This window comes from Myxine glutinosa, chromosome 7 (genome assembly GCF_964187855.1).
Source record: "Myxine glutinosa chromosome 7, kmMyxGlut1.1, whole genome shotgun sequence".
In the NCBI taxonomy this organism is placed as follows: domain Eukaryota; kingdom Metazoa; phylum Chordata; class Myxini; order Myxiniformes; family Myxinidae; genus Myxine; species Myxine glutinosa.
In genome coordinates, this window is record NC_136267.1 from 9292491 (window position 1) to 9320307 (window position 27817).

Below are 27817 nucleotides of genomic sequence, written 5' to 3' on the forward strand. Positions count from 1 at the left end.
GGGTGCGATACGGCCAAAGTTCTGGGTGAATCGGGTGAGTTTTGTTAGGTCGCGGTTTTACACCACCGCTCGGTCTATAACATCCAAACCGCGATCTGTAACAATATTACCTCAACGTACAAAACATTAATTTTACTTGTGAAATTTGAAACGTATTACCTCAACGTACAAAACATTTACTTCTGAAATTTGGAACATATTACCTCAACGTACAAAACATTTACTTCTGAAATTTGGAACATATTACCTCAACGTACAAAACATTTACTTCTGAAATTTGAAACATATTACCTCAACGTACAAAGTATTTACTTATGAAATTTGGATCATATTACCTCAACGTGCAACACTTTTACTTCTGAAATTTGGATCATATTACCTCAACGTGCAACACTTTTACTTCTGAAATTTGGAATATATTACCTTAATGTACAAAACATTTACTTCTGAAATTTGGAACATATTACCTCAACGAACAAAACATTTACTTCTGAAATTTGGAACATATTACTTCAACGTACAAAACATTTACTTATGAAATTTGAAACATATTACCTCAACGTACAAAACATTTACTGATGAAATTTGGAACATATTACCTCAACGTACAAAACATTTACTTCTGAAATTTGAAACATATTACTTCAACGTACAAAACATTTACTTATGAAATTTGAAACATATTACCTCAACGTACAAAACATTTACTGATGAAATTTGGAACATATTACCTCAACGTACAAAACATTAATTTTACTTGTGAAATTTGAAACATTACCTCAGCGTACAAAACATTTACTTCTGAAATTTGGAACATATTACCTCGATGTACAAAACATTTACTTCTGAAATTTGGAACATATTACCTCAACGTACAAAACATTTACTTCTGAAATTTGGAACATATTACCTCGATGTACAAAATTTTCACTTATGAAATTTGGAACATTTTACCTCAACGTACAAAACTTTCACTTATGAAATTTGGAACATATTACCTCAACGTACAAAACTTTCACTTATGAAATTTGGAACATATTACCTCAATGTACAAAGTACACATACACACAGACACATACACACATATATACACACACACACACACACACACACACTTACACACACACACACACACACACACACACACACACACACACACACACAGACACACACACACAGACACACAGACACACACACACATACACACACACATACACATTGTTACGTGTTCCTCCCCGACCTCCTGGTCTCGGTATACCTCCGAACCCCGGGAGGGGCCACGGCAGAAAAATATATAAATCCGTGTCGAAACCAATAATGAAACCACACCAAATGGTTATGAACAAACCAATAATCTATCTATAATTCCACTAATCTCTGTCTGTGTGTGTGTGTGTGTGTATGCGACCGCTGTTTCTCGACAACTACCGGTCCGATATACTTGAAACTTGCCAGGTATATTGCTGGGGACCCGAGGATGTGCCTTTTCAAGGTTTCATATTAATCGGACAAGTAGTTACCGAGCTATGTCCAAAAAACGATTCAACCAATCAGAGAGCAGCGAGCTATCACGTGTGCCGAACGTGCCGAACAGACTCTGCCTCGGACGGCACATTTGAGAGCGTATTCATTTATTTCACGTTGGCAAACTATGTTGGCGTTAAACTATGTTTTAAAACTAATTAAAACTACTTTGCGATTCATCGTAACTGCGATTCGTAACTGCCGTTCGCTTTGGCTTTGCGAATGGACCAAACCATTTCATGTAAATAGAGGGGGGGGGGGATTGTCACCGTACTCGCAAGCCGTTCGCTTTGGACCAAACCATTTCATGTAAATAGAGGGGGGGGGATATAATTTTAGATATAGATATAGTACGGGCATGCCCTAGTATATTATAAATCACACAGGAATAACATTACCACAAATGACCGTTAAGAGTGCACTCTCTATTCCATCAGCTAGCATACATAAGGTAACTCACAGTGTTCCAAGTGAGTGGAAACAACCTTCCCCAATGTCTCTATATTCCCGTCTTCGAGCTCAGAATTGGTCCCATCCAGTGATCAACGGAACGATGTCGACTCTAAACCAGAATCTCGTTCCGAGGGCAGGCACAGACACGCCGCCCAAAACGGCACCAAGGCACACGCGGCCCAAAGCGGAGAAAAGGGTCACGTGGTTAAAGTGGCACAAAGGCGCACTCACGGTGACTGGGAAATCCAAGGGCACCCTCCAGGTATGAACTTTCATTGTTCACGGTCGGCGAGCCGTAAAGTAATCGTCAAAAGCCTCGGTGCACACACACACACCACAGATACTGTTGAAAGCGGTGGAAACGGTTGACGAAGCAAGGAAAGTCTGCTCAACGCGCGAAGCGCACGAGTCAAAATGTCCGACGGCTCGTGTTTCTCGAGTCGTCACGACCCAGTGATGATTCTTCGGAATCTAATGCCACCTGACACGCAGGGTGATCCGGCACCGCAATAACAACTTTATCGCAGGAATTCCTTTTCCCCAGGAAACCCAAAGTACGTGACTCTTGCTCGACAACGTTGGTTGCAGACCGCAAAGCAACCAGCTTCTTCTCCGACTCCTTCGCTCGCCGCCCCTTCCTCTCCACCTCATTGTCTTCCGGTTCGGGTTCCTGTATCATTTTAAGTTAACCTTTTTAACTTTTAGTCACTGTTCATAAACAATAAACCTTTGGAAGACAATAATAGTACATAGAATCAGAAATCTTTCAAGTGGAGGAAAACCACAACAGCGGAAGTGCCGAATCCATAACACTTCCCCCCTTCAAGAAAGAAAGTTTGAACACAGCGAAAACTTTCTTTGCAGACAAACTCTCAACAAACAAAAGTAAACTCACAACCCAAATACTCAATTCCCGTGAGCAACAATTTATCAACATCTCAAAAATAAAGCAACAAAATTTCACACAACCCACAGGGATTTCCAAAGTTAATTCACTCTGGACAAAGCATCAGCCATGACATTGTCCCTGCCCTTTACATGTTCAATTTCCAAGTTGAACCCCTGCAAAGCCAAACTCCATCTCATCAACCTCTGATTTTTACTTTTAGTTTCTTTTGAATGAAGGTTAAGGGGTTGTGATCAAAAATCCAAAGTCAAGCAAATCGATAGCACTTTTTCCGGGAGGCCGACCTGAGGGCCAGGTTCCATGGTGGTTGGGTGGTGAAGCCTGGACATATTCACTACATGGACGCCTTTAGGAACATGGAGTTCACAGTTAGTCCGTGGAGGAAAGTTCACTACATGGACGCCTTTAGGAACATGGAGTTCACGGTTAATCCGTGTAGGAATCTTGGCTCGACTGCTCCGCAGCATTCAGTGCTTCAACTCTTTCTGACTTTCCTAACAATCACGGTTGGACCACTTGTCATGGTAGTCACATGAATAGCGGTCTCCTTCTCGGCCACTGCTCGGATCATCCTTCCTTCTGGAGCTGCCATAACTCTGGAAGCCTCCATAATAATATCGATTGCGGCCACCACCACTACTCCGTGGTCCTCCTCTGTAGCCCCCTCACCGCCTACGGCCTGCCTTCTTTACGGCTATGGTCCGACCCTCCATATCCTTACCATTCCAATTCTTCGCTGCCTCTTTGGCGTCCTTTGTGCTTTCAAACGTGACAAAGCCAATCCCTCTTGACTTGTGCGTTTCCCTGTCTTTTACCAACCGCACTTCCAAAAGCGGTCCATATTTGCTGAAGACAGAGGTCAGAACTTCTTCCTTTGTTTTGAAGTTCAGTCCACCTACAAATAACTTGCTACATTTGTCGCCATCCCTAACTGGTGTGGTGTTATTTTCCCTACTGGGCTTTTTAACAACCATCGGGTTACCATAAACTTGACCACCGGCCAAATCATTCCCGATAACAGATACACCCTCTACAGGAAGAGTGGCTTGTAAACCTACGGTGACCGGTCCTGACACCAAATCGGACTCCAAATGGATGGCATTAAGTGGAGCTCTAACACAGACACCAATCCCCTGTAAACGAACACTATCACCATTTGCAGTCTCCTCTGACAATGGCAAGATGCCTTCAAGCATTAAAGATTGATGTGCTCCTGTGTCCCCCAACACCCTAACAGGTCTCCGGTTAGTCAGGTCTCCACCCAGTGACACCAACCCCTCTGAAATAAATGGTTGGTAACTCTGTTGAGGCCGATTTCTCACATTGGCCATTGCATTCGGAGTTGTACTAGTCGAACTCCGCTCCTGATTTTCCTTTCCCCGAGCATAACAGTGGGACATCAAGTGTCCAGGTTTATGGCAAAAAGCGCAAGTAGGCCCGAAGGAGAACCTCGTAGTTTGTCTCGAGCCCCCCGGAGGATAAGTCTGCCTTGGAACTGCTGTCTTCGGATTTCTAGAAGTCGTGGTATAAAAGTGGTCCTCATTTTCATCTCGAGGCCGCCCCCATGAATTTTAGTTCTCCGCCCCTGATGTACCATAGCTCCCCTGGCTAGGTCTAGGCGAGAAGTTCGGTTTGTGGAACCCCATCCTGTGTGTTAAGGCATAGTCATCTGCCATGGTTGCTGCTTCATACAGCTTTGGTACTTTCCTTTCCTCCAGATGTACTTTAATGTCCTCATGGACACACTGCTGGAATTCCTCCACAAGGATCAATTGTCGCAATAGTTCGAAGTCTTTCCCAACCCCTTTTGAATCACACCACCTATCAAACATGGTTTCTTTCATTCTGGCAAACTGCACAGGGGTCTCATTCTCCCTCTTCCTGGCATTCCGGAATTTTTGCCGGTAAGCTTCCGGGACCAATTCATAGGCCTTGAGAATGTTTTTCTTCAAAATCTCATAATCTGCACATTGGTCAATCGGTAAAGCCGAATAAATATCTTGAGCTTTACCCACCAGAACACTTTGCACTAATATGGTCCAGGACTCCTCAGGCCAGTTTAGCAGTTGAGCCACTTTCTCAAAGTGTGAAAAATAATTGGCTACCTCCTTTTCATTGAAGGGTGGAACCAGCCTCACATGTCTGCCAACATCCCAGGTGTTCTGACTGGGTGTCGAACCAGTCGGCATGGATGGTACCTCTCCCCGTTCTTTCATTAAATCCAGCTCCTTGAGTTTAAGTTCCTGCTGAAGCGCCAAATCCCGTTCCCTTAACTCCCTTTCGGCTTTTTTCATCTCTGATTTTTTTCTCTAACCTTTCCTGGAGTTCTCGTTCCTCTCTCATTTCCTCTGCTTGTTTCTCTTCTCTTCTCTCTTCTTCTTTCCTTTCCTCTGCTTTTAACCTTTCCTGGAGTCTCTTTCCTGTGTTGCTCTTCTTTCCTCGCTCTGCAATTGCATCTCCATTTTTTGGAGCTCCACATTTTCTTGTCCCTCGGGTAGCCAATCCCAGGCTACCTCTTCCCATGTTCCTAATCCCACCATAGATTGTATCACCACTGTTTGCATCTCTGCCTTCTTCATATTAGTTCGGACCTCCAAGCTAAAATGTTTGGCCAATTTCAAGAGGTCCGATTTTACTAACGCTCTGACTGTGCTTCACTAGGGGTCACTGCAAACGTCTCTGCGTCAAACTCCATGGTGACTATTGTTAACACCTGTTAACCTTCACACAATAAAAATATATATTTAAAAAAAAAATTTTTTTTTTTGGAACAATTTGGGAATGTTGGAAAAAGTTCCCAATTTGGGAATTCTGGGAATGTTAGGGAATTCTTTCCCGGACTAAATTTAGGAAATTTTATATCCCGGACGCAGACCCAATTTCGAGCCCACGAGTCAATTGGACGAGCCCCCAATTTCTGTTACGTGTTCCTCACCGACCTCCTGTTCTCGGTATACCTCCGAACCCCGGGAGGGGCCACGGCAGAAAAATATATTATTCCGTGTCGAAACCAATAAGGAAACCACACCAATGGTTATGAACAAACCAATAATATCTATCTATAATTCCAGTAATCTCTGTACGTTTGTACGTTTGTACGTCTGTACGTCTGTACGTCTGTACGTCTGTTTGTCTGTGACCGCTGTTTCTCGACAACCACGGGTCCGATATACTTTTAACTTGCCAGGTATATTGCTGGGGACCCGAGGATGTGCCTTTTCAAGGTTTCATATTAATCGGACAATTACTTACCGAGCTATGTCCAAAAAACGATTCAACCAATCAGAGAGCAGCGAACTAGCGCGTGTGCCGAACGTGGCGGACACACTCTGCCTCGGATGGCACATTTGAGAGCGTATTCATTTATTTCACGTTTGCAAACTATGTTGGCGTTAAACTATGTTTTAAAACTAATAAAAACGAATTTGCGATTCATTCGCTTTCCTGCGCGTTTGTGCACGCGATGGCGATTTCTTTACCAAACTCCGGAAGCCGTTCGCTTTGGACCAAACCATTTCATGTAAATAGAGGGGGGGGATTGTCACCGTACTCGCAAGCCGTTCGCTTTGGACCAAACCATTTCATGTAAATAGAGGGGGGGGATATAATTTTAGATATAGATATAGTACGGGCAATGCCCTAGTATTATAAATCACACAGGAATAACATTACCACAAATGACAATTAAGAGTGCACTCTCTATTCCATCAGCTATCATGCATCAGGTAACGCACAGGGTTCCAAGTGAGTGGAAAGAATCTTCCCCAATGTCTCTATATTCCCGTCTTCGAGCTCAGAGTTGGTCCCCTCCAGTGATCAACGGAACGATGTCGACTCTAAACCAGAATCTCGTTCCGAGGGCAGGCACAGACACGACGCCCAAAACGGCACCAAGGCGCACGCGGCCCAAAGCGGAGAAAAGGGTCACGTGGTTAAAGTGGCACAAAGGCGCACTCACGGCGACTGGGAAATCTAACGGCACCCTTCAGGCATGAACTTTCACTGTTCACAGTCGGCGAGCCGTAAAGTAATCGTCAAAAGCCTCGGTGCACACACGCACCACAGATACGTGTGAAAGCGGTGGAAACGGTTGATGAAGCAAGGAAAGTCTGCTCGACACATGAAGCGCACGAGTCAAAATGGCCGACGGCTCGTGGTTCTCGAGTCATCACGACCCAGCGATGATTCTTCGGAATCTACCGCCACCTGACACGCAGGATGATCCTGCACCACAATAACAACTTTATCGCAGGAATTCCTTTTTCCCAGGAAACCCGAAGTACGTTACTCTTGCTCGACAACATTGGTTGCAGACCGCAAAGCAACCAGCTTCTTCTCCGACTCCTTCGCTCGCCGCCCCTTCTTCTCCACCTCATTGTCTTCCGGTTCGGGTTCCTGTATCATTTTAAGTTAACCTTTTAAACTTTTAGTAACTGTTCATAAACAACAAACCTTTGGAAGACAATAATAGTACATAGAATCAGAAATCTTTCAAGTGGAGGAAAACCACAACAGCGGAAGTGCCGAATCCGTAACAACATACACACATACACATACACACATACACACACACACACACTCACACACACACACACACACCCACACACCCACACACATACACACACACACACACATACACACACACACACACACACACACACACACACACACACACACACCCACACACACATACACACACACACACACACACACACACACACACACACACATACACACACACACACACACACACACATACACACACACACACACACACACACATACATACACACACACACACACACACATACATACACACACACACACACACACACACACACACCCACACACATACACACACACACACACACACACACACATACACACACACACACACACACACACACATATATATACACACACACACACACATATACATACACATACACACACACACACATATATACATACACACACACACACATATATACACACACACACACACACACACACACACGCACACACATACACACACATATATATATATACACACACACATGTTTTTCTGGTGTGTTCCATTGATGTTCGGTGAGGATTCCAGAACCAGGAATGTAAAGCTCAATCAGGACTCGTGTTTCGCCTCTCTTCCTGGAAAAGTGTCTATTTCGAACACGATTCATTCCTTGTGCCTCAAATTGTGACAATGGTGAAGCACATACAGATCCCCTTTAATATACCAGGTCGTGTGACCAAGCCGGAGACCTTCACAAGGTGCCTCGTGATGGGACACCTCAGCCGGGTTATATTCCTCCAGGTGTACTTGGGTAAGTTTTCATTTTTATTATTTATATTCCTGTTCCCGAAAAAAGGGCGTAAACGCTGCCGGAGGCAATTCGACCAATCAAGTCCTCGCTGTGGTTGTCAACCTAAGGTTGTTTGTCCGTGTTCAATCCTTTTTAAATGCTGAGCGGATACGAACCACCGACCTCACAGACACAAACACACAGACACAGACAGACACACAGACACAGAGACACAGAGACACACACAGACACAGAGACACAAACACAGACACAGACACAAACACAGACACAGACAGAGCGCTGAGCGACCCTCAAAGTATTACACTGCCGAGTCTGGTCATTACCTGCGCACCGCAGGTGGACTTACACTGCCGAGTCTGGTCATTACTTGCGCACCGCAGGTAGACTTACACTGCCGAGTCTGGTCATTACCTGCGCACCGCAGGTAGATTTACACTGCCGAGTCTGGTCATGACCTGCGCACCGCAGGTGGACTTACACTGCCGAGTCTGGTCATTACCTGCGCACCGCAGGTAGACTTACACTGCCGAGTCTGGTCATTACCTGCGCACCGCAGGTAGATTTACACTGCCGAGTCTGGTCATTACCTGCGCACCGCAGGTGGACTTACACTGCCGAGTCTGGTCATTACCTGCGCACCGCAGGTAGACTTACACTGCCGAGTCTGGTCATTACCTGCGCAGGTAGACTAACACTGTCGAGGCTTACACATGGACATGTTAGGCTATGTAAAGTGTACCTGCACATGTCAGAAAGGCAAGGTCAGGTTGAGCAAGTGGCATGAAGAACAAAATAATTTAAATGTGGGACATTGTGATGGACCATCTACATATTACGTACACCACATCCCATCCTAACGGTGTACAAGGACCGACAGACAGATTCCCAATGTTTGTCTGTTTATCTTTCGGGAGAGATCTGTTTCGGTGGAGCTCGTGGGACAAGATGGAGTCCTTCCAGAATAGCTCATGCAACACCTGTCCACCGAGCACCTGCCCATCACACTGTTGTGTCAGAATCCTTACCTTGTTACCTTCCCCAACTGGAAACTCAATTCTCAACTCCGTGCTCTCAATGTCCTCTTTTCTTACATGTGGAACGGTCTACCTGAATCCGTTAAGTTGATCTCTCGCTGTGCATTGGCCAATCTCTCGTTGTGCATTGGCCCATCTCGTTGTGCATTGGCCCATCTCTCGCTGTGCATTGGCCCATCTCTCGTTGTGCAATGACCGATCTCTCGTGCATTGGCCCATCTCTCGTTGTGCATTGGCCCATCTCTCGTTGTGCAATGACCGATCTCTCGTGCATTGGCCCATCTCTCGTTGTGCATTGGCCCATCTCTCGTTGTGCAATGACCGATCTCTCGTGCATTGGCCCATCTCGTTGTGCATTGGCCCATCTCTCCTGCATTGGCCCATCTCTCGCTGTACCTTGACCCATCTCTCGTGCATTGGCCCATTTCTCGTGCATTGACCCATCTCTCGCTGTACATTGACCCATCTCTCGTTGTGCATTGACCCATCTCTCGTTGTGCATTGGCCCATCTCTCGCTGTACATTGACCCATCTCTCGTGCATTGGCCCATCTCTCGCTGTGCATTGACCCATCTCTCGTTGTGCATTGACCCATCTCTCGTTGTGCATTGACCCATCTCTCGTTGTGCATTCGCCCATCTCGTTGTGCATTGACCCATCTCTCGTTGTGCATTGGCCCATCTCTCGTTGTGCATTGACCAATCTCTCGCTGTGCATTGGCCCATCTCTCGTTGTGCATTGACCCATCTCGCCTGCATTGGCCCATCTCTCGCTGTACATTGACCCATCTCTCGTGCATTGGCCCATCTCTCGTGCATTGACCCATCTCTCGCTGTACATTGACCCATCTCTCGTTGTGCATTGACCCATCTCTCGTTGTGCATTGATCCATCTCTCGTTGTGCATTGACCCATCTTTCCTTGTGCATTGACCCATCTCTCGTTGTGCATTGGCCCATCTCTCGTTGTGCATTGACCAATCTCTCGTGCATTGGCCCATCTCTCGTTGTGCCTTGGCCCATCTCTCGCTGTGCATTGGCCCATCTCTTGTTGTGCAATGGCCCATCTCTCGCTGTGCATTGGCCCATCTCTCGTTGTGTATTGGCCCATCTCTCGTTGTGCATTGACCCATCTCCTTATTGGGTGGGCCATCTCTCATTGATCGTTGGCCCATCTCTCTGTGTGTTGGCCCATCTCTCCTTATTCGGTGGGCCATCTCTCATTGTGCGTTGTCCCATTTCTCATTGTGCATTGGACCATCTCTCGTGCATTGTCCCATCTCTCACTGTGCATTGGCCCATCTCTCCTTATTTGGTGTTCCATCTCTCATTGTGCGTTTCCCCATCTCTCCTCATTCGCTGGGCCATCTCTCATTGTGCGTTTGACCATCTCTCATTGTGCGGTGTCCCATCTCTCATTGTGCAGGGTCCCATCTCTCATTGTGCGGTGTCCCATCACTCCTTGTGCAGTGCCCCATCTCTCCTTGTGTCGTGTCCCATCTCTCCTTGTGCGGTGTCCCATCTCTCATTGTGAGGTGTCCCATCTCTCCTTGTGTGGTGTCCTATCTCTCCTTGTTTGGTGTCCCATCTCTCATTGCGCGATGTACCATCTCTCCTTATTCGATGGCCCATCTCATTGTGCAGTGTCCCATCTCTCCTTGTGCGGTGTCCCATCTCTCATTGTGCGGTGTCCCATCTCTCATTGTGCGGTGTCCCATCTCTCATTGTGCGGTGTCCATCTCTCATTGTGCGGTGTCCCATCTCTCATTGTGTGGTGTACCATCTCTCCTTGTGTCGTGTCCCATCTCTCCTTGTGCGGTGTCCCATCTCTCATTGTGAGGTGTCCCATCTCTCCTTGTGTGGTGTCCTATCTCTCCTTGTTTGGTGTCCCATCTCTCATTGCGCGATGTACCATCTCTCCTTATTCGATGGCCCATCTCATTGTGCAGTGTCCCATCTCTCCTTGTGCGGTGTCCCATCTCTCATTGTGCGGTGTCCCATCTCTCATTGTGCGGTGTCCCATCTCTCATTGTGCGGTGTCCATCTCTCATTGTGCGGTGTCCCATCTCTCATTGTATGGTGTCCCATCTCTCCTTGCATGATGTCCCAACTCTCTTTGTGCGGTGCACCATATCTCCTTGTTCGGTGGCCCATCTCTCATTGGGCGGTGTCCCATCTCTCCTTGTGCGGTGTCCCATCTCTCCTTGTGCAGTGTCCCATCTCTCCTTGTGCAGTGTCCCAACTCTCCTTGTGTGGTGTCCCATCTCTTCTTGTGCAGTGTCCCATCTCTCCTTATTTGGTGTCCCATCTCTCGTTGTGCGGTGTCCCATCTGTCATCGTGTGGTGTCCCATCTCTCGTTGTGCGGTGTCCCATCTCTCATTGTGTGGTGTCCCATCTCTCCTTGTGCAGTGTCCCATCTCTCATTGTGCGGTTTCCCATCTCTCATTGTGCGGTGTCCCATCTCTCATTGTGCGGTGTCCATCTCTCATTGTGCGGTGTCCCATCTCTCATTGTGTGGTGTACCATCTCTCCTTCTTTGGTGTCCCATCTCTCGTTGTGCGGTATCCCATCTCTCATTGTGTGGTGTCCCATCTCTCCTTGTGTTGTCTCCCATTTCTCATTGTGCAGTGTCCCATCTCTCCTTGCCTGGTGTCCCATCTCTTTGTGCGGTGTCCCATCTCTCCTCTCTCATTGTGCGGTTTCCCATCTCTCATTGTGTGGTGTACCATCTCTCCTTATTCGGTGGCCCATCTCTCGTTGCGTGGTGTCCCGTCTCTTTGTGCGGTGTCCCATCTCTCCTTATTCGGTGGCACATCTCTCGTTGCGTGGTGTCCCATCTCTTTGTGCGGTGTCCCATCTCTCCTCTCTCATTGTGCGGTGTCCCATCTCTCATTGTGCGGTGTCCATCTCTCATTGTGCGGTATCCCATCTCTCATTGTGCGGTGTCCATCTCTCATTGTGCGGTGTACCATCTCTCATTGTGCGGTGTCCCATCTCTCATTGTGCGGTGTCCATCTCTCATTGTGCGTTGTACCATCTCTCCTTATTCGGTGGCCCATCTCTCATTGTGCGGTGTCCCATCTCTCATTGTGCGGTGTCCATCTCTCGTTGTGCGGTGTCCCATCTCTCATTGTGCGGTGTCCATCTCTCATTGTGCGGTTTCCCATCTCTCATTGTGCGGTGTCCCATCTCTCATTGTGCGATGTCCATCTCTCATTGTGCGGTGTACCATCTCTCCTTATTCGGTGGCCCATCTCTCGTTGCGTGGTGTCCCATCTCTTTGAGCGGTGTCCCATCTCTCCTCTCTCATTGTGCGGTTTCCCATCTCTCATTGTGCGGTGTCCCATCTCTCATTGTGCGGTGTCCCATCTATCATTGTGTGGTGTACCATCTCTCCTTATTCGGTGGCCCATCTCTCATTGTGCGGTGTCCCATCTCTCATTGTGCGGTGTCCCATCTATCATTGTGTGGTGTACCATCTCTCCTTATTCTGTGGCCCATCTCTCATTATCCCATCTCATTATCCCAGTCCCATCTCTCTCGGTGTCCCATCTCTCCTTGTGTGGTGTCACATCTCTCATTGTGTGTTGGCCCATCTCTCTTTGTTTGGTCGCCCATATATTTGCTGTGCTTTCTGTTCCCATCCTCTATTTCCACTTTGCCCCCATTTTTTCTGTTAATCAATTACTTCCTCTTCTTCTCCGAACAACAATAATTCTGCCCAAAACCTTCTCCCATTCCTCGTCATTTTCCAGACATAATACAAACTTTTCCTCTCACACATTCCACCATGGCCAGGGAACCGTCGCCCGGTCTGCACGTCAGCCCTAAAAAGCTTTTGCTACTTTTTGAGGCGTCTGATTACCTCAGGGGTTCAGGGTTAGAGGCCGGCCATGCCAGGGACAAACAGCTGCTTGTTCTGATAATAGAACCACAAAGGAGACATTCCAAACTGAACCGCCATGTCTAACTTTTCCTTCATACCCCACAACCAGCACCACATACTCCACAACCAGCACCACATACTCCACAACCAGCACCACATACGCCACAACCAGCTCCACATACTCCACAACCAGCACCACATACTCCACAACCAGCACCACATACTCCACAACCAGCACCACATACTCCACAACCAGCACCACATACTCTGGAACCAGCTCAATATACCCCACAATCAGCACAATATACCCCACAATCCGCACGACATACTCCACAACCAGCACCACATACTCCACAACCAGCAACACATACTCCACAACCAGCTCCACATACTCCACAACCAGCACCACATACTCCACAACCAGCTCCACATACTCCAGAACCAGCTCAATACACCCCACAATCAGCACAATATGCCCCACAATCAGCACGGCATACTCCACAACCCACACAACATACTCCACAACCAGCACAACATACTCCACAGCCAGCTCCACATACTCCACAACCAGCACCACATACTCCACAACCAGCTCCACATACTCCACAACAAGCACCACATACTCCAAAACCAGCTCAATATACCCCACAACCAGCACGACATACCCCACAACCAGCACCACATACTCCACAACCAGCACCACATACTCCACAACCAACACCACATACTCCACAACCAGCACCACATACTCCAGAACCAGCTCAATCTACCCCACATTCAGCACAATATACCACACAATCAGCATGACATACTCCACAACCAGCACAACATACTCCACAACCAGCACAACATACTCCACAACCAGCACAACATACCCCACAACCAGCTCCACATACTCCACAACCAGCACCACATACTCCACAACCAGCACAACATACCCCGCAACCAGCACCACATACTCCACAACCAGCACCACAAACTCCACAACCAGCTCCACATACTGCACAACCAGCACCACATACTGCACAACCAGCACCACATACTCCCCAACCAGCTCCACATACTCCACAACCAGCTCCACATACACCACAACCAGCTCCACATACACCACAACCAGCTCCACATACTCCACAACCCGCTCAACATACCCCACAACCCGCACGACATACTCCACAACCAGCACAACATACTCCACAACCAGAACGACATACTCCACAACCAGCTCCACATACTCCACAACCAGCTCCACATACTCCACAACCAGCCCCACATACTCCACAACCAGCACCAAATACCCCGAAACCAGCACAACATACCCCACAACCAGCACCACATACCCCACAACCAGCACAACATACTCCACAACCAGCACAACATACTCCACAACCAGCTCCACATACTCCACCACCAGCATCACATACCCCACAACCGGCACAACATACTCCACAACCAGCTCAACATACTCCACACCCAGCACAACATACTCCACAACCAGCACCACATACCCCGAAACCAGCACAACATACCCCACAACCAGCACCACATACCCCACAACCAGCATCACACACTCCACAACCAGCTCCACATACTCCACAACCAGCACCACATACCCCACAACCAGCACGACATACTCCACAACCAGCACCACATACCCCGAAACCAGCACAACATACCCCACAACCAGCACCACATACCCCACAACCAGCTCCACATACTCCACAACCAGCTCCACATACTCCACAACCAGCACCACATACTCCACAATCAGCACCACATACCCCGAAACCAGCACAGCATACCCCACAACCAGCTCCACATACCCCACAACCAGCACCACATACTCCACAACCAGCTCCACATACTCCACAACCAGCACCACATACCACACAACCCACACGGCATACTCCACAACCAGCACCACATACTCCACAACCAGCTCAACATACTCCACACCCAGTACAACATACTCCACAACCAGCTCCACATACTCCACAACCAGCAACACATACTCCACAACCAGCACCACATACCCCGAAACCAACACAACATACCCCACAACCAGCACCACATACCCCACAACCAGCATAACATACTCCACAACCAGCTCCACATACTCTACAACCAGCATCACATACTCCACAACCAGCACAACATACTCCACAACCAGCACCACATACCCCACAACCAGCACAACATACCCCACAACCAGAACGACATACTCCATAACCAGAACGACATACTCCACAACCAGCTCCACATACTCCACAACCAGCACAACATACCACACAACCAGCACAAAATACCCCACAACCAGCACCACATACTCCACAACCAGCAAAAAATACTTCACAACCAGCACCACATACTCCACAACCAGCACAACATACTCCACAACCAGCACCACATACTCCACAACCAGAACGACATACTCCACAACCAGCACCACATACTCCACAACCAGCACAACATACCACACAACCAGCACAAAATACTCCACAACCAGCACCGCATACTCCACAACCAGCTCCACATACTCCACAACCAGCACCACATACTCCACAACCAGCACCACAAACTCCACAACCAGCTCCACATACTCCACAACCAGCACCACATACTCCACAACCAGCACCACATACTGCACAACCAGAACTGCACACTCCACAACCAGCTCCACATACTCCACAACCAGCACAACATACCCCACAACCAGAACGACATAGTCCACAACCAGCTCCACATACTCCACAACCAGCATCACCTACTCCAAAACTACGTGCTCCTGCACACAACACATGTTCTCCTGCACTTACTACATGTGATTCCTGCACTAACTATATGTACTTCTGCACATGCTACATTTGACTCCTGCAGATACGACATGTTCTGCTGTACATACTACATGTACTCTTCTCTCCTGCACATACTACATATACTCGGATCTCCTGCACATACTACATGTACTCTTCTCTCCTGCACATACTACATATACTCGGATCTCCTGCACATACTACATGTACTCTTCTCTCCTGCACATACCACATATACTCGGATCTCCTGCACTAACTACATGTACTCTTCTCTCCTACACTTACCACATATACTCGGATCTCCTGCACATACTACATGTACTCTTCTCACCTGCACATACCACATATACTCGGATCTCCTGCACGTACTACATGTACTCTTCTCTCCTGCACATACCACATATACTGGGATCTCCTGCACATACTACATGTACTCTTCTCTCCTGCACATACCACATATACTCGGATCTCCTGCACGTACTACATGTACTCTTCTCTCCTGCACATACCACATATACTCGGATCTCCTGCACATACTACATGTACTCTTCTCTCCTGCACATAATACATGTACTCTTCTCTTCTGTACAAACTACATATACTCTACTCTACTGTACAAACTACATATACTCTTCTCTCCTGCACATACTACATGTACTCTTCTCTCCTGCACATACTACATATACTCGGATCTCCTGCACATACTACATGTACTCTTCTCTCCTGCACATACTACATATACTCGGATCTCCTGCACATACTACATTTACTCTTCTCTCCTGCACAAACTACATATACTCGGATCTCCTGCACATACTACATGTACTCTTCTCTCCTGCACATACTACATATACTCGGATCTCCTGCACATAATACATGTACTCTTCTCTACTGTACAAACTACATATACTCTTCTCTCCTGCACATACTACATGTACTCTTCTCTCCTGCACATACTACATATACTCGGATCTCCTGCACATACTACATGTACTCTTCTCACCTGCACATACCACATATACTCGGATCTCCTGCACGTACTACATGTACTCTTCTCTCCTGCACATACCACATATACTCGGATCTCCTGCACATACTACATGTACTCTTCTCTCCTGCACATACCACATATACTCGGATCTCCTGCACATACTACATGTACTCTTCTCTCCTGCACATACCACATATACTCGGATCTCCTGCACATACTACATGTACTCTTCTCTCCTGCACATAATAAATGTACTCTTCTCTTCTGTACAAACTACATATACTCTACTCTACTGTACAAACTACATATACTCTTCTCTCCTGCACATACTACATGTACTCTTCTCTCCTGCACATACTACATATACTCGGATCTCCTGCACATACTACATGTACTCTTCTCTCCTGCACATACTACATATACTCGGATCTCCTGCACATACTACATATACTCGGAACTTCTGCACATACTACATATACTCGGATCTCCTGCACATACTACATGTACTCTTCTCTGTTGCACATACCACATATACTCGGATCTCCTGCACATACTACATGTACTCTTCTCTCCTGCACATACCACATATACTCGGATCTCCTGCACATACTACACGTACTCTTCTCTCCTGCACATACTACATATACTCGTATCTCCTGCACATACTCCATGTACTATTCTCTCCTGCACATACTACATATACTCGGATCTCCTGCACATACTACATTTACTCTTCTCTTCTGCACAAACTACATATACTCGGATCTCCTGCACATACTACATATACTCGGATCTCATGCACCTACTACATTTACTCTTCTCTTCTGCACAAACTACATATACTCGGATCTCCTGCACATACTACATGTACTCTTCTCTCCTGCACATACTACATATACTCGGATCTCCTGCACATACTGCATTTACTCTTCTCTCCTGCACATACCACATATACTCGGATCTCCTGCACATACTACATGTACTCTTCTCTCCTGCACAAACCACATATACTCGGATCTCCTGCACATACTACATGTACTCTTCTCTCCTGCACATACCACATATACTCGGATATCCTGCACATACTACATGTACTCTTCTCTCCTGCACATACTACATATACTCGGATCTCCTGCACATAATACATGTACTCTTCTCTTCTGTACAAACTACATATACTCTTCTCTCCTGCACATACTGCATGTACTCTTCTCTCCTGCACATACTACATATACTCGGATCTCCTGCACATACTACATGTACTCTTCTCTCCTGCACATACTACATATACTCGGATCTCCTGCACATACTACATTTACTCTTCTCTCCTGCACGAACTACATATACTCGGATCTCCTGCACATACTACATGTACTCTTCTCTCCTGCACATACCACATATACTCGGATCTCCTGCACTTACTACATGTACGCTTCTCTCCTGCACATACTACATATACTCGGATCTCCTGCACATAATACATGTACTCTTCTCTACTGTACAAACTACATATACTCTTCTCTCCTGCACATACTACATGTACTCGTCTCTCCTGCACATACTACATATACTCGGATCTCCTGCACATACTACATGTACACTTCTCTCCTGCACATACTACATATACTCGGATCTCCTGCACGTACTACATTTGCTCTTCTCTCCTGCACAACTACATATACTCGGATCTCCTGCACTAACTACATGTACTCTTCTCTCCTGCACATACCACATATACTAGGATCTCCTGCACATACCACATATACTCGGATCTCCTGCACATACTACATGTACTCTTCTCTCCTGCACATACGACATATACTCGGATCTCCTGCACATACTACATATACTCGGATCTTCTGCACATACTACATATACTCGGATCTCCTGCACTTACTACATATACTCGGATCTCCTGCACATACCACATGTACTCTTCTCTCCTGCACATACCACATATACTCGGATCTCCTGCACATACTACATGTACTCTTCTCTCCTGCACATACTACATATACTCGGATCTCCTGCACATACTACATATACTCGGATCTCCTGCACATACTACATGTACTCTTCTCTGCTGCACATACCACATATACTCGGATCTCCTGCACATACTACATGTACTCTTCTCTCCTGCACGTACCACATATACTCGTATCTCCTGCACATACTACATTTACTCTTCTCTCCTGCACAAACTACATATACTCGGATCTCCTGCACATACTACATGTACTCTTCTCTCCTGCACATACTACATATACTCGGATCTCCTGCACATACTACATTTACTCTTCTCTCCTGCACAAACTACATATACTCGGATCTCCTGCACTAACTACATGTACTCTTCTCTCCTACACATACCACATATACTCGGATCTCCTGCACATACTACATTTACTCTTCTCTCCTGCACAAACTACATATACTCGGATCTCCTGCACTAACAACATGTACCCTTCTCTCCTACACATACCACATATACTCGGATCTCCTGCACATACTACATGTACTCTTCTCTCCTACACATACCACATATACTCGGATCTCCTGCACAAACTACATATACTCGGATCTCCTGCACATACTACATGTACTCGGATCTCCTGCACAAACTACATATACTCGGATCTCCTGCACAAACTACATATACTCGGATCTCCTGCACATACTACATGTACTCGAGTCTCCCACAGCTCGGTTCTGGAGCTCTGTATTTGCTCAGGTCACACAGAACCTGCTTGTCAGGGAAAGTGTGTCTTGCCCAGGGTCGTTGATATGATATCTTTATCATTGACATAATTGAATGTTTGTGAAGGAATGGTCAGCAATACCTGTACCTGAGGACTCGTTCATGGGAGGCTCACTCATTCGGAATTCCTATCGAGGGTGCGGTAATGTAATGCTGTTCCTGCTCCATGTGTGTGTTTGGTTCCGGGTTTTGTGAATTACCATATGCCCTTCCGACTTAAACGGGATAATGTGAGATCTCGCGAGAACACACCACAGCCATTGCCTGACGATAAAGCAGTTTGTGATGTCAGATCTTTTGTGATGTCAGAAGCTAACCAAACTCACTGCTTTCCGACAAATGACCATCCATAAACACGGCTATGGCGTTTCCGAACTTCAAATACCAAGCTATCGATTGGGATGCCGTGGATTTATTTGGAGAATTCATTGGTTTTGAGACAACGTCCTGTTCGTGTTCGCAGGCCCGCTATCTGAGCTAACCACAAAGCAAAAGGCCAGATGGCTGGGCACTGGGATTGATGGGCACTGGGATTGATGGGCACTGGGATTGGTGCTAATAGGCGCGAAGTTTACAAGATGTTCACATGGGAGGAAACTGAGAAGGATAATAATAATAATAATAATAATAATACATTTATTTTATATAGCGCTTTTCCAGAAGCCCAAAGGCGCTTTGACAGAGTGGAAAACATAATGCATAACAATACATGAAAACAACAATTGCAAAAAGACAAGAATCAATAGGGAAATATTTAAAGCAAAAGGAAGGAGAAGGAGAAGAGATAGTCAGGGGTTAAATGCTGTGGGTTGAATGTTGAATGCAGTGTTGAACAGGTGGGTCTTGATTGATGTTTTGAATGTGGTGAGTGAGGAGGAGTCTCTGATGGTGTGAGGTAGTGAGTTCCAGAGGGTGGGAGCAGCGATGGAGAAGGCCCTGTCCCCCCAGGATCTGAATTTGGTCCGGATGGGGGGGGGGGGGGATCAGGAGGTTGGTACCAGCAGAGCGGAGGTTGCGGGTGGGAGTGTGTCTGGAGAGGAGGTCAGCCAGGTAGGATGGGGCCAGGTTATGGAGGGCTTTGTAGGTCAAGAGGAGGATTTTGTACTGGATTCTCTGGGAGATGGGGAGCCAGTGAAGCTTGTAAAGGACGGGGGTGATGTGGTCACGGGTCCGGGAATGGGTGAGTAGACGGGTAGCGGAGTTCTGAATGTATTGGAGTTTATTGGTGATTGTTGAGGGTGAACCATAAAGGAGGCTATTGCAGTAGTCCAGACGGGAAGTGATGAAGGCGTGGATGAGGGTTTCTGCAGCCACGGAGGAGAGGGATGGACGGAGACGGGCGATGTTTTTCAGGTGAAAGAAGGCTGTCTTTGTGATCTGTTTAGTGTATTTGTCGAAGGAGAGGGTTTGGTCAAAGATGACGCCAAGATTCCGGATGTGAGGGGAGGTGGATACTGGGATACCGTTGATGTTGAGGGCAAAGTTATGGGTGGATTTTGTGAGCGTTTTTGGGCCAATGATGATTATTTCAGATTTATCACAGTTAAGTTTGAGGAAGTTGATTTGAAGCCAGGATTTTATTTCAGTGATGCAGTTTGTCAGGATAGAGTGGGTGTCGGTGGAGACGGACTTGGTGGAGATGAAAAGCTGGATGTCATCGGCGAAGCAGTGGAATTGGAGACCATGACGGCGGATTAAGTGACCGAGCGGGGACAGGTAAAGGATGAAGAGGAGGGGGCCATGAACTGAACCTTGGGGGACACCTTGGGGGAGGGGAGCAGTGGGGGATTTGCAGTTATTGATGGAGATGAACTGACGTCTGTCAGAGAGGTATGATTTAATCCAAGAGAGGGCAGTGCCGGTAATGTTAAAGGTGGTTTCAAGTCGGGTGAGGAGGATGGTGTGATCGATGGTGTCAAAGGCAGCGCTGAGGTCGAGGAGGACGAGAATGTTGAGGTTGCCGGCGTCAGAGGAGAGGAGAAGGTCGTTGGTGATTTTGAGGAGAGCAGTTTCAGTACTGTGGTTGGAGCGGAATCCGGATTGGAATGTTTCATACAGGTTATTGGCAGAGAGGTGATGTTTGAGTTGAGTGGCTACAGCGCGTTCCAAAACCTTTGACAGAAAGGGTAGGTTGGAGATGGGTCTGAAGTTATTTAGGGTGTCAGGGTTGAGTCCAGGTTTTTTCAGAATGGGGGTAACAGCAGCAATTTTGAGGGAAGGTGGGACGATGCCTGTAGACAGGGAGGAGTTTATTGTTGCAATGATAAGTGGAGAGAGAGCAGGAAGGGAGGCCTTGACAAAGCTGGAGGGGATGGGGCCAAGAGTGCAGGTGGCAGTTTTCATTCCTATGAGGAGTTCAGAGAGGTCAGTAGGGGAGACCGGGGAGAATTGAGACAGGGGTTGGCAGGATAAGGGGGGGCAGGGCAGGATGATCCCGACAGGGTGTTCAGCCATTTTGAAAAGTATGTCCGTCCGAGAAAGAACAAGCGGCTTGTTCGGGGCAGCGGAAACAAGGGAGTGAGGAGACGTTTGATAACTTTGTCAAGGAGCTTGGGATTATTCTCATGGAATGCGAGTTTGCTGATCCAAAGGACATCTGAATAGATGCCATCATTTCTGGCATTCATGAACCCAAGGTGCAGGAAAAGTTACCGGATCAAGGTGAAGGAATGACACGAGGAAAGGATCTGGAGATTAGACAACAGTTTGAGTTTTCTCGTAAGCAAATTCACATTGCACGAGATGAAGATAACTAGCCGCTTGGAGTTTCAGCCATTACACCTCAGAGGACACCTCGTCTCAATCCTTGTGCCTTGTCATCGTAGCCGCAGGAATTCAAAGGGAGCATTCTGTAGGTGTGCCAAGGATAAGCGGCATTAGTGGAACCAAGGGTAATGCCCTAAAATGGGCTCCACCTGTTCATATTGCAAACGCCCGAACCACTGGATGTTGGTGTGCCGTAGGCGGCGGCGACTGGGAAAATCACCTAATCGATACTGGAGAAAACAAGGAACAACTATGGGAAAACAATTCAGAAGTTCTTCACATATACAAGGTTGACAACATTGGCACTTTGGCAGGTGACAAATGGTCCCACATGTCGGTGTCAGCGGCATTGCGAACATTACCTTCACTATTGATACAGGTACAAGGTGCAATGTATTCACTCTCAGGGATTTTCAAAGACTACCAATTAACACTGAACTCCACAAGTCTAATGGAACCCTGAGAACCTACTCCAACCATATAATTCATCCGGTTGCTTCCACGGATCTTTCCCTGGAATTCAAGAGGAGGTCCGTAATAGCTTCATGTGAGCTGGTCCACCTGAATCAGGAGAACGTGAAATCTGGGGAGACTGCTGAGAACATTAAACTCGTTGCTTGGCTGAGTTCCCTGGCAGCGGCCTCTTCTTCACCCCGATACTGAAACCTCTCACATGCCATGCCCACTTCCCTGGCGGAGGTCTTCATTACCAAGGAGACCTATGCCCGGCTTTAGGAACAGGCCCAAATAGAATTGCAACAGCTGTTGGACACGATCCACTCTGGCTTACCTGTACCTGGATGGCCCATCTCTCGGAGTGAATTGCCCATTCCATTGAGAACATTCTGAGATTCAAAGAGTGAGTTAGGCATCTCCGATGGAATTATCTATAAAGATATGCAGATAGTAATGCCACCTAGTCTCCGTCAGCACATGCAGTCCATCATACGCAGCTCTCACCTTGGTATTGTAAAGTGCAGTGGACTCAGGAAGTGCTGTAGAAGAAAGCGTGGAAGGAAAACTTGTGGAGGAAAGCGGAGGACAAACATCTGGCTTTGTTGGATTACCACACCACTCCCCTAGAAGGACTACACCTGTGCCCTGCACAGTTGCTGATGGGTAGAAGACCATGTGACAAGCTACCTGCAAAGCACAGCTTACCTGTACCAAAATCCTATGGCTTTCATGATGTTAAACGACATTTTGACATGGAGAAGGCCAAGCAGAGGTTATATTATGATCAAGGTAGCGCGAGAGCGGCCATCTTTAGTTCAGGGTCAGCAGGTCCGCATGCAACCGCTACCAGACTCCAGCAAATGGATTCCTGGTGAGGTCGTACAAAAACACGAGTCTCCTCGGTCATACGTGCTCCTCGGTCATACGTCTTCCTCGGTCATACGTGCTCCGAGAAGGCAAGCGTTTGTTCCGCAGGAATCGCCAACATCTCCGATCTCCAAGCAAGGTGGCCGATCCCACAGACTGTGTGTGAACCAGATATTGGAAGATCGGACTATGATGAACGCAACGATGCTTCCTCACCTTCTCTTGCCACCGATGATTATCACAATTTTGTTTCTCCATTGGCCCGCTGTCGTGTTTGATGATCAGCTCCATGAACCTGTTGCCTCCACTACTCGCTCATGACGTGTTGTCAAACGTCTGGACAAACTTCATCTTTGATTTGACTTTCTGAAAGATAAGAGAGGCAATGAAATGTGATGCAGTTCCTGCTCCATGTGTGTATTTGGTTCCGTGTTTTGTGAATTACCATATGCCCTTCTGACTCAAACGGGATCCCGTGAGATCTCACGAGAGTACGCCACAGCTATGGCTGCCAATAAAGCAGTTATCAATTACAGGTGATCTCTTTCTCTCGTACCTGGACAGAAAATGTTGCACCGTTTGATTTTGGGTTCGACTGTTGTGCCAATTTTTGCTCCACCGAAGCGTTTTTACCTGCTCTCGCGAAGTGAAAAGCACGGTTAAGCATTCGGTGCGTAAGTGTGGCATACGTGCGTGTCTGTATTTTTAAAATTCATTTTCTCGGCAACCGTTGGTGCGACTGGCACGAAATTTTACAACATAATTAGTTAATCATAATTATGACATCATAGGACACATGGTATGGACGCCATATTGTAAAAACGGCGCACCTCGATATCCCCAAAACAGCCCAATGGAAAAAATTGAAACATGGCTCATTGTCAAGTACTCCCCATGGGGAATAAGATATGTTAATGATGATGTCATAGGTGCCTTCGTCATGACGTCATAATTCGACAAGTGCAACACTTAATCCAATCAGTATGAATTTTTTTTTCTCTGCAACTGTTGGTCTGATGGACACAAAATTTTCACCATTGGAGCGCCTCTTCTGTAGAATATTGTAATGATAATTATGACGTCATAGGTCACGTGGTACAGGCGGCATCTTGGAAAAACGTACCTCTATATCTCGAAAACCGCTCCATAGAAAAGAAAATTGAAACGTGGCTCATTGTAAAGAACTCCATATGGGGAATAGGTGTAGTTAACGATGACGTCATTGGTGCCTTCAATTATGACGTCATAATTCGACAGGGACAACGCTTAGTCAGATTAGTTTGAAATTTATTGAGCGTGATCTATGCGACAATTCGACAGGAATATTAGATTTAAACAATAGGACAAATATTAGAGACAATATTGTCTAATAATTTATTGTCTAATATTATCTAATAATATGTCAATATTGTGTGAAATAACTAAATTCACACCATTTCTGGATCTGATGACTTGCCAGTAACCATTTTGTAAAAATGAATGTGCAGCATATAACTCAATATGTCGAAATGTCACACACATCCATGCCCGTGGGATTCCCACGGGTGACCCCGCTAGTTATCTAATAATATGTCAATATTGTCTAATATTGTCTAATAATTTAGACAATATTAGAGAATATAAATTTATGATGTCATCGCTCATATTGGATCAAAGAAAAAAAAATTGTTCAAAAACAGAAGAGTTGGCTCACACCAAGTTGACTGCGCAGGGTAAGTATTCCATGAATGCCATCTAGTTTACACTCTGTGTGGGACTCCATCATGCACACATGGAGCGTGTGATGATCTCCTGGTGTGTGTTCACTGCAGGGCTCGCATTTGGATGGATAAACGAAACACAACTCATGAAGGATCTGTTCAAAGAACATGACAGTGCGGTCAGACCTTCCAACGTTTACGACGAGCCTGTTTACGTCACAGTTGGGCTGCAGCTCATCCAGCTCATCAATGTGGTGAGTGGTGATCACGTGACCGTTTTCATGTTTCGCCTTGCACGTTTTTAAATACTCATCAATGTGGTGAGTTCTGATCACGTGATGGTTTTCATGATACATCTTCTTACTATAATTCACCAAATGTCCGTCCGTCTGTCTGTCTGTCTGTCCATTCGAAGGTACCGTAAAAACTGCTGAACCGATCTCAACGATATTTTGGGTGGGTAATCCTGGGATCTCCAGGAGTAAAATGGGCTATTTAGTTTTCCCAATTTCAGCTTCGGTCTCCAGCATTCTCAGGTTTGGACTCCCGCATAACATTCGCGTTCGCATAACGTTCATTGTGACGATGTTTTCATTGTGACGATGTTGTTTTCCCAGGTGCTGCACAAACGGCTGCACCAATCGCTGCACAGCTGCACCGATCGAGATTTAACGGATGTTTATATCAATCGTTTAAAAGAAAAAAAGCCTTCAATTTCTGATATTTAGCATTTTCATTTGGGCCTCCCAATTGAAGCCCCGCCCATAGGGCGGGTACCGTTGCTAGTCTTGCATAATTTGCTTCTGCTAAATAATCTCTCCTGATTTTTTTAACCACCACGTGTCTCCGATTATCACTTTTTAAATCACATGTGTTGTTCTTGGACCCTGATGTTGAGAAACATTCCGCAGATAAAAAAGGAATCCTTGTTCCTCTTTGTCCCTGATGTTGAGAAACATTCCGCAGATAAATAAGGAATCCTTGTTCCTCTTTGTCCCTGATGTTGAGAAACATTCCGCAGATAAAAAAGGAATCCTTGTTCCTCTTTGTCCCTGATGTTGAGAAACATTCCGCAGATAAATATAGAATCCTTGTTCCTCTTGGATCCTGGTTTTGAGAAACATTCCGCAGATAAATAAAGAATCCTTGTTCCTCTTTGTCCCTGATGTTGAGAAACATTCCGCAGATAAATATAGAATCCTTGTTCCTCTTGGATCCTGGTTTTGAGAAACATTCCGCAGATAAAAAAGGAATCCTTGTTCCTCTTTGTCCCTGATGTTGAGAAACATTCCGCAGATAAATAAGGAATCCTTGTTCCTCTTTGACCCTGATGTTGAGAAACATTCCGCAGATAAATAAGGAATCCTTGTTCCTCTTTGTCCCTGATGTTGAGAAACATTCCGCAGATAAATATAGAATCCTTGTTCCTCTTGGATCCTGGTTTTGAGAAACATTCCGCAGATAAATAAAGAATCCTTGTTCCTCTTTGTCCCTGAGGTTGAGAAACATTCCGCAGATAAATAAAGAATCCTTGTTCCTCTTTGACCCTTATGTTGAGAAACATTCCGCAGATAAATATAGAATCCTTGTTCCTCTTGGTCCCTGATGTTGAGAAACATTCCGCAGATAAATATAGAATCCTTGTTCCTCTTGGATCCTGGTTTTGAGAAACATTCCGCAGATAAATAAAGAATCCTTGTTCCTCTTTGACCCTGATGTTGAGAAACATTCCGCAGATAAATAAAGAATCCTTGTTCCTCTTTGTCCCTGATGTTGAGAAACATTCCGCAGATAAATAAAGAATCCTTGTTCCTCTTTGACCCTTATGTTGAGAAACATTCCGCAGATAAATATAGAATCCTTGTTCCTCTTGGTCCCTGATGTTGAGAAACATTCCGCAGATAAAAAAGGAATCCTTGTTCCTCTTTGTCCCTGATGTTGAGAAACATTCCGCAGATAAATAAGGAATCCTTGTTCCTCTTTGTCCCTGATGTTGAGAAACATTCCGCAGATAAATAAGGAATCCTTGTTCCTCTTTGACCCTGATGTTGAGAAACATTCCGCAGATAAATAAGGAATCCTTGTTCCTCTTTGTCCCTGATGTTGAGAAACATTCCGCAGATAAATATAGAATCCTTGTTCCTCTTGGATCCTGGTTTTGAGAAACATTCCGCAGATAAATAAAGAATCCTTGTTCCTCTTTGTCCCTGATGTTGAGAAACATTCCGCAGATAAATATAGAATCCTTGTTCCTCTTGGTCCCTGATGTTGAGAAACATTCCGCAGATAAATATAGAATCCTTGTTCCTCTTGGATCCTGGTTTTGAGAAACATTCCGC

The 27817-nt window shown here is 46.2% G+C and overlaps 1 protein-coding gene across 1 annotated transcript in view; it reads left to right on the forward strand.

Moving 5' to 3' along the window:
• Positions 1-8108: 8108 nt before the first annotated feature.
• Positions 8109-27817, forward strand: part of LOC137430973 (acetylcholine receptor subunit alpha-like) — a 174746-nt gene continuing 155037 nt past the window's right edge. The window contains exons 1-2 of the mRNA XM_078781273.1: positions 8109-8208; positions 25590-25732. Coding sequence (XP_078637399.1) covers positions 8166-8208; positions 25590-25732 — 186 coding nt within the window. The 5' untranslated portion in view covers positions 8109-8165. The remainder of the gene's footprint in view (positions 8209-25589; positions 25733-27817) is intronic.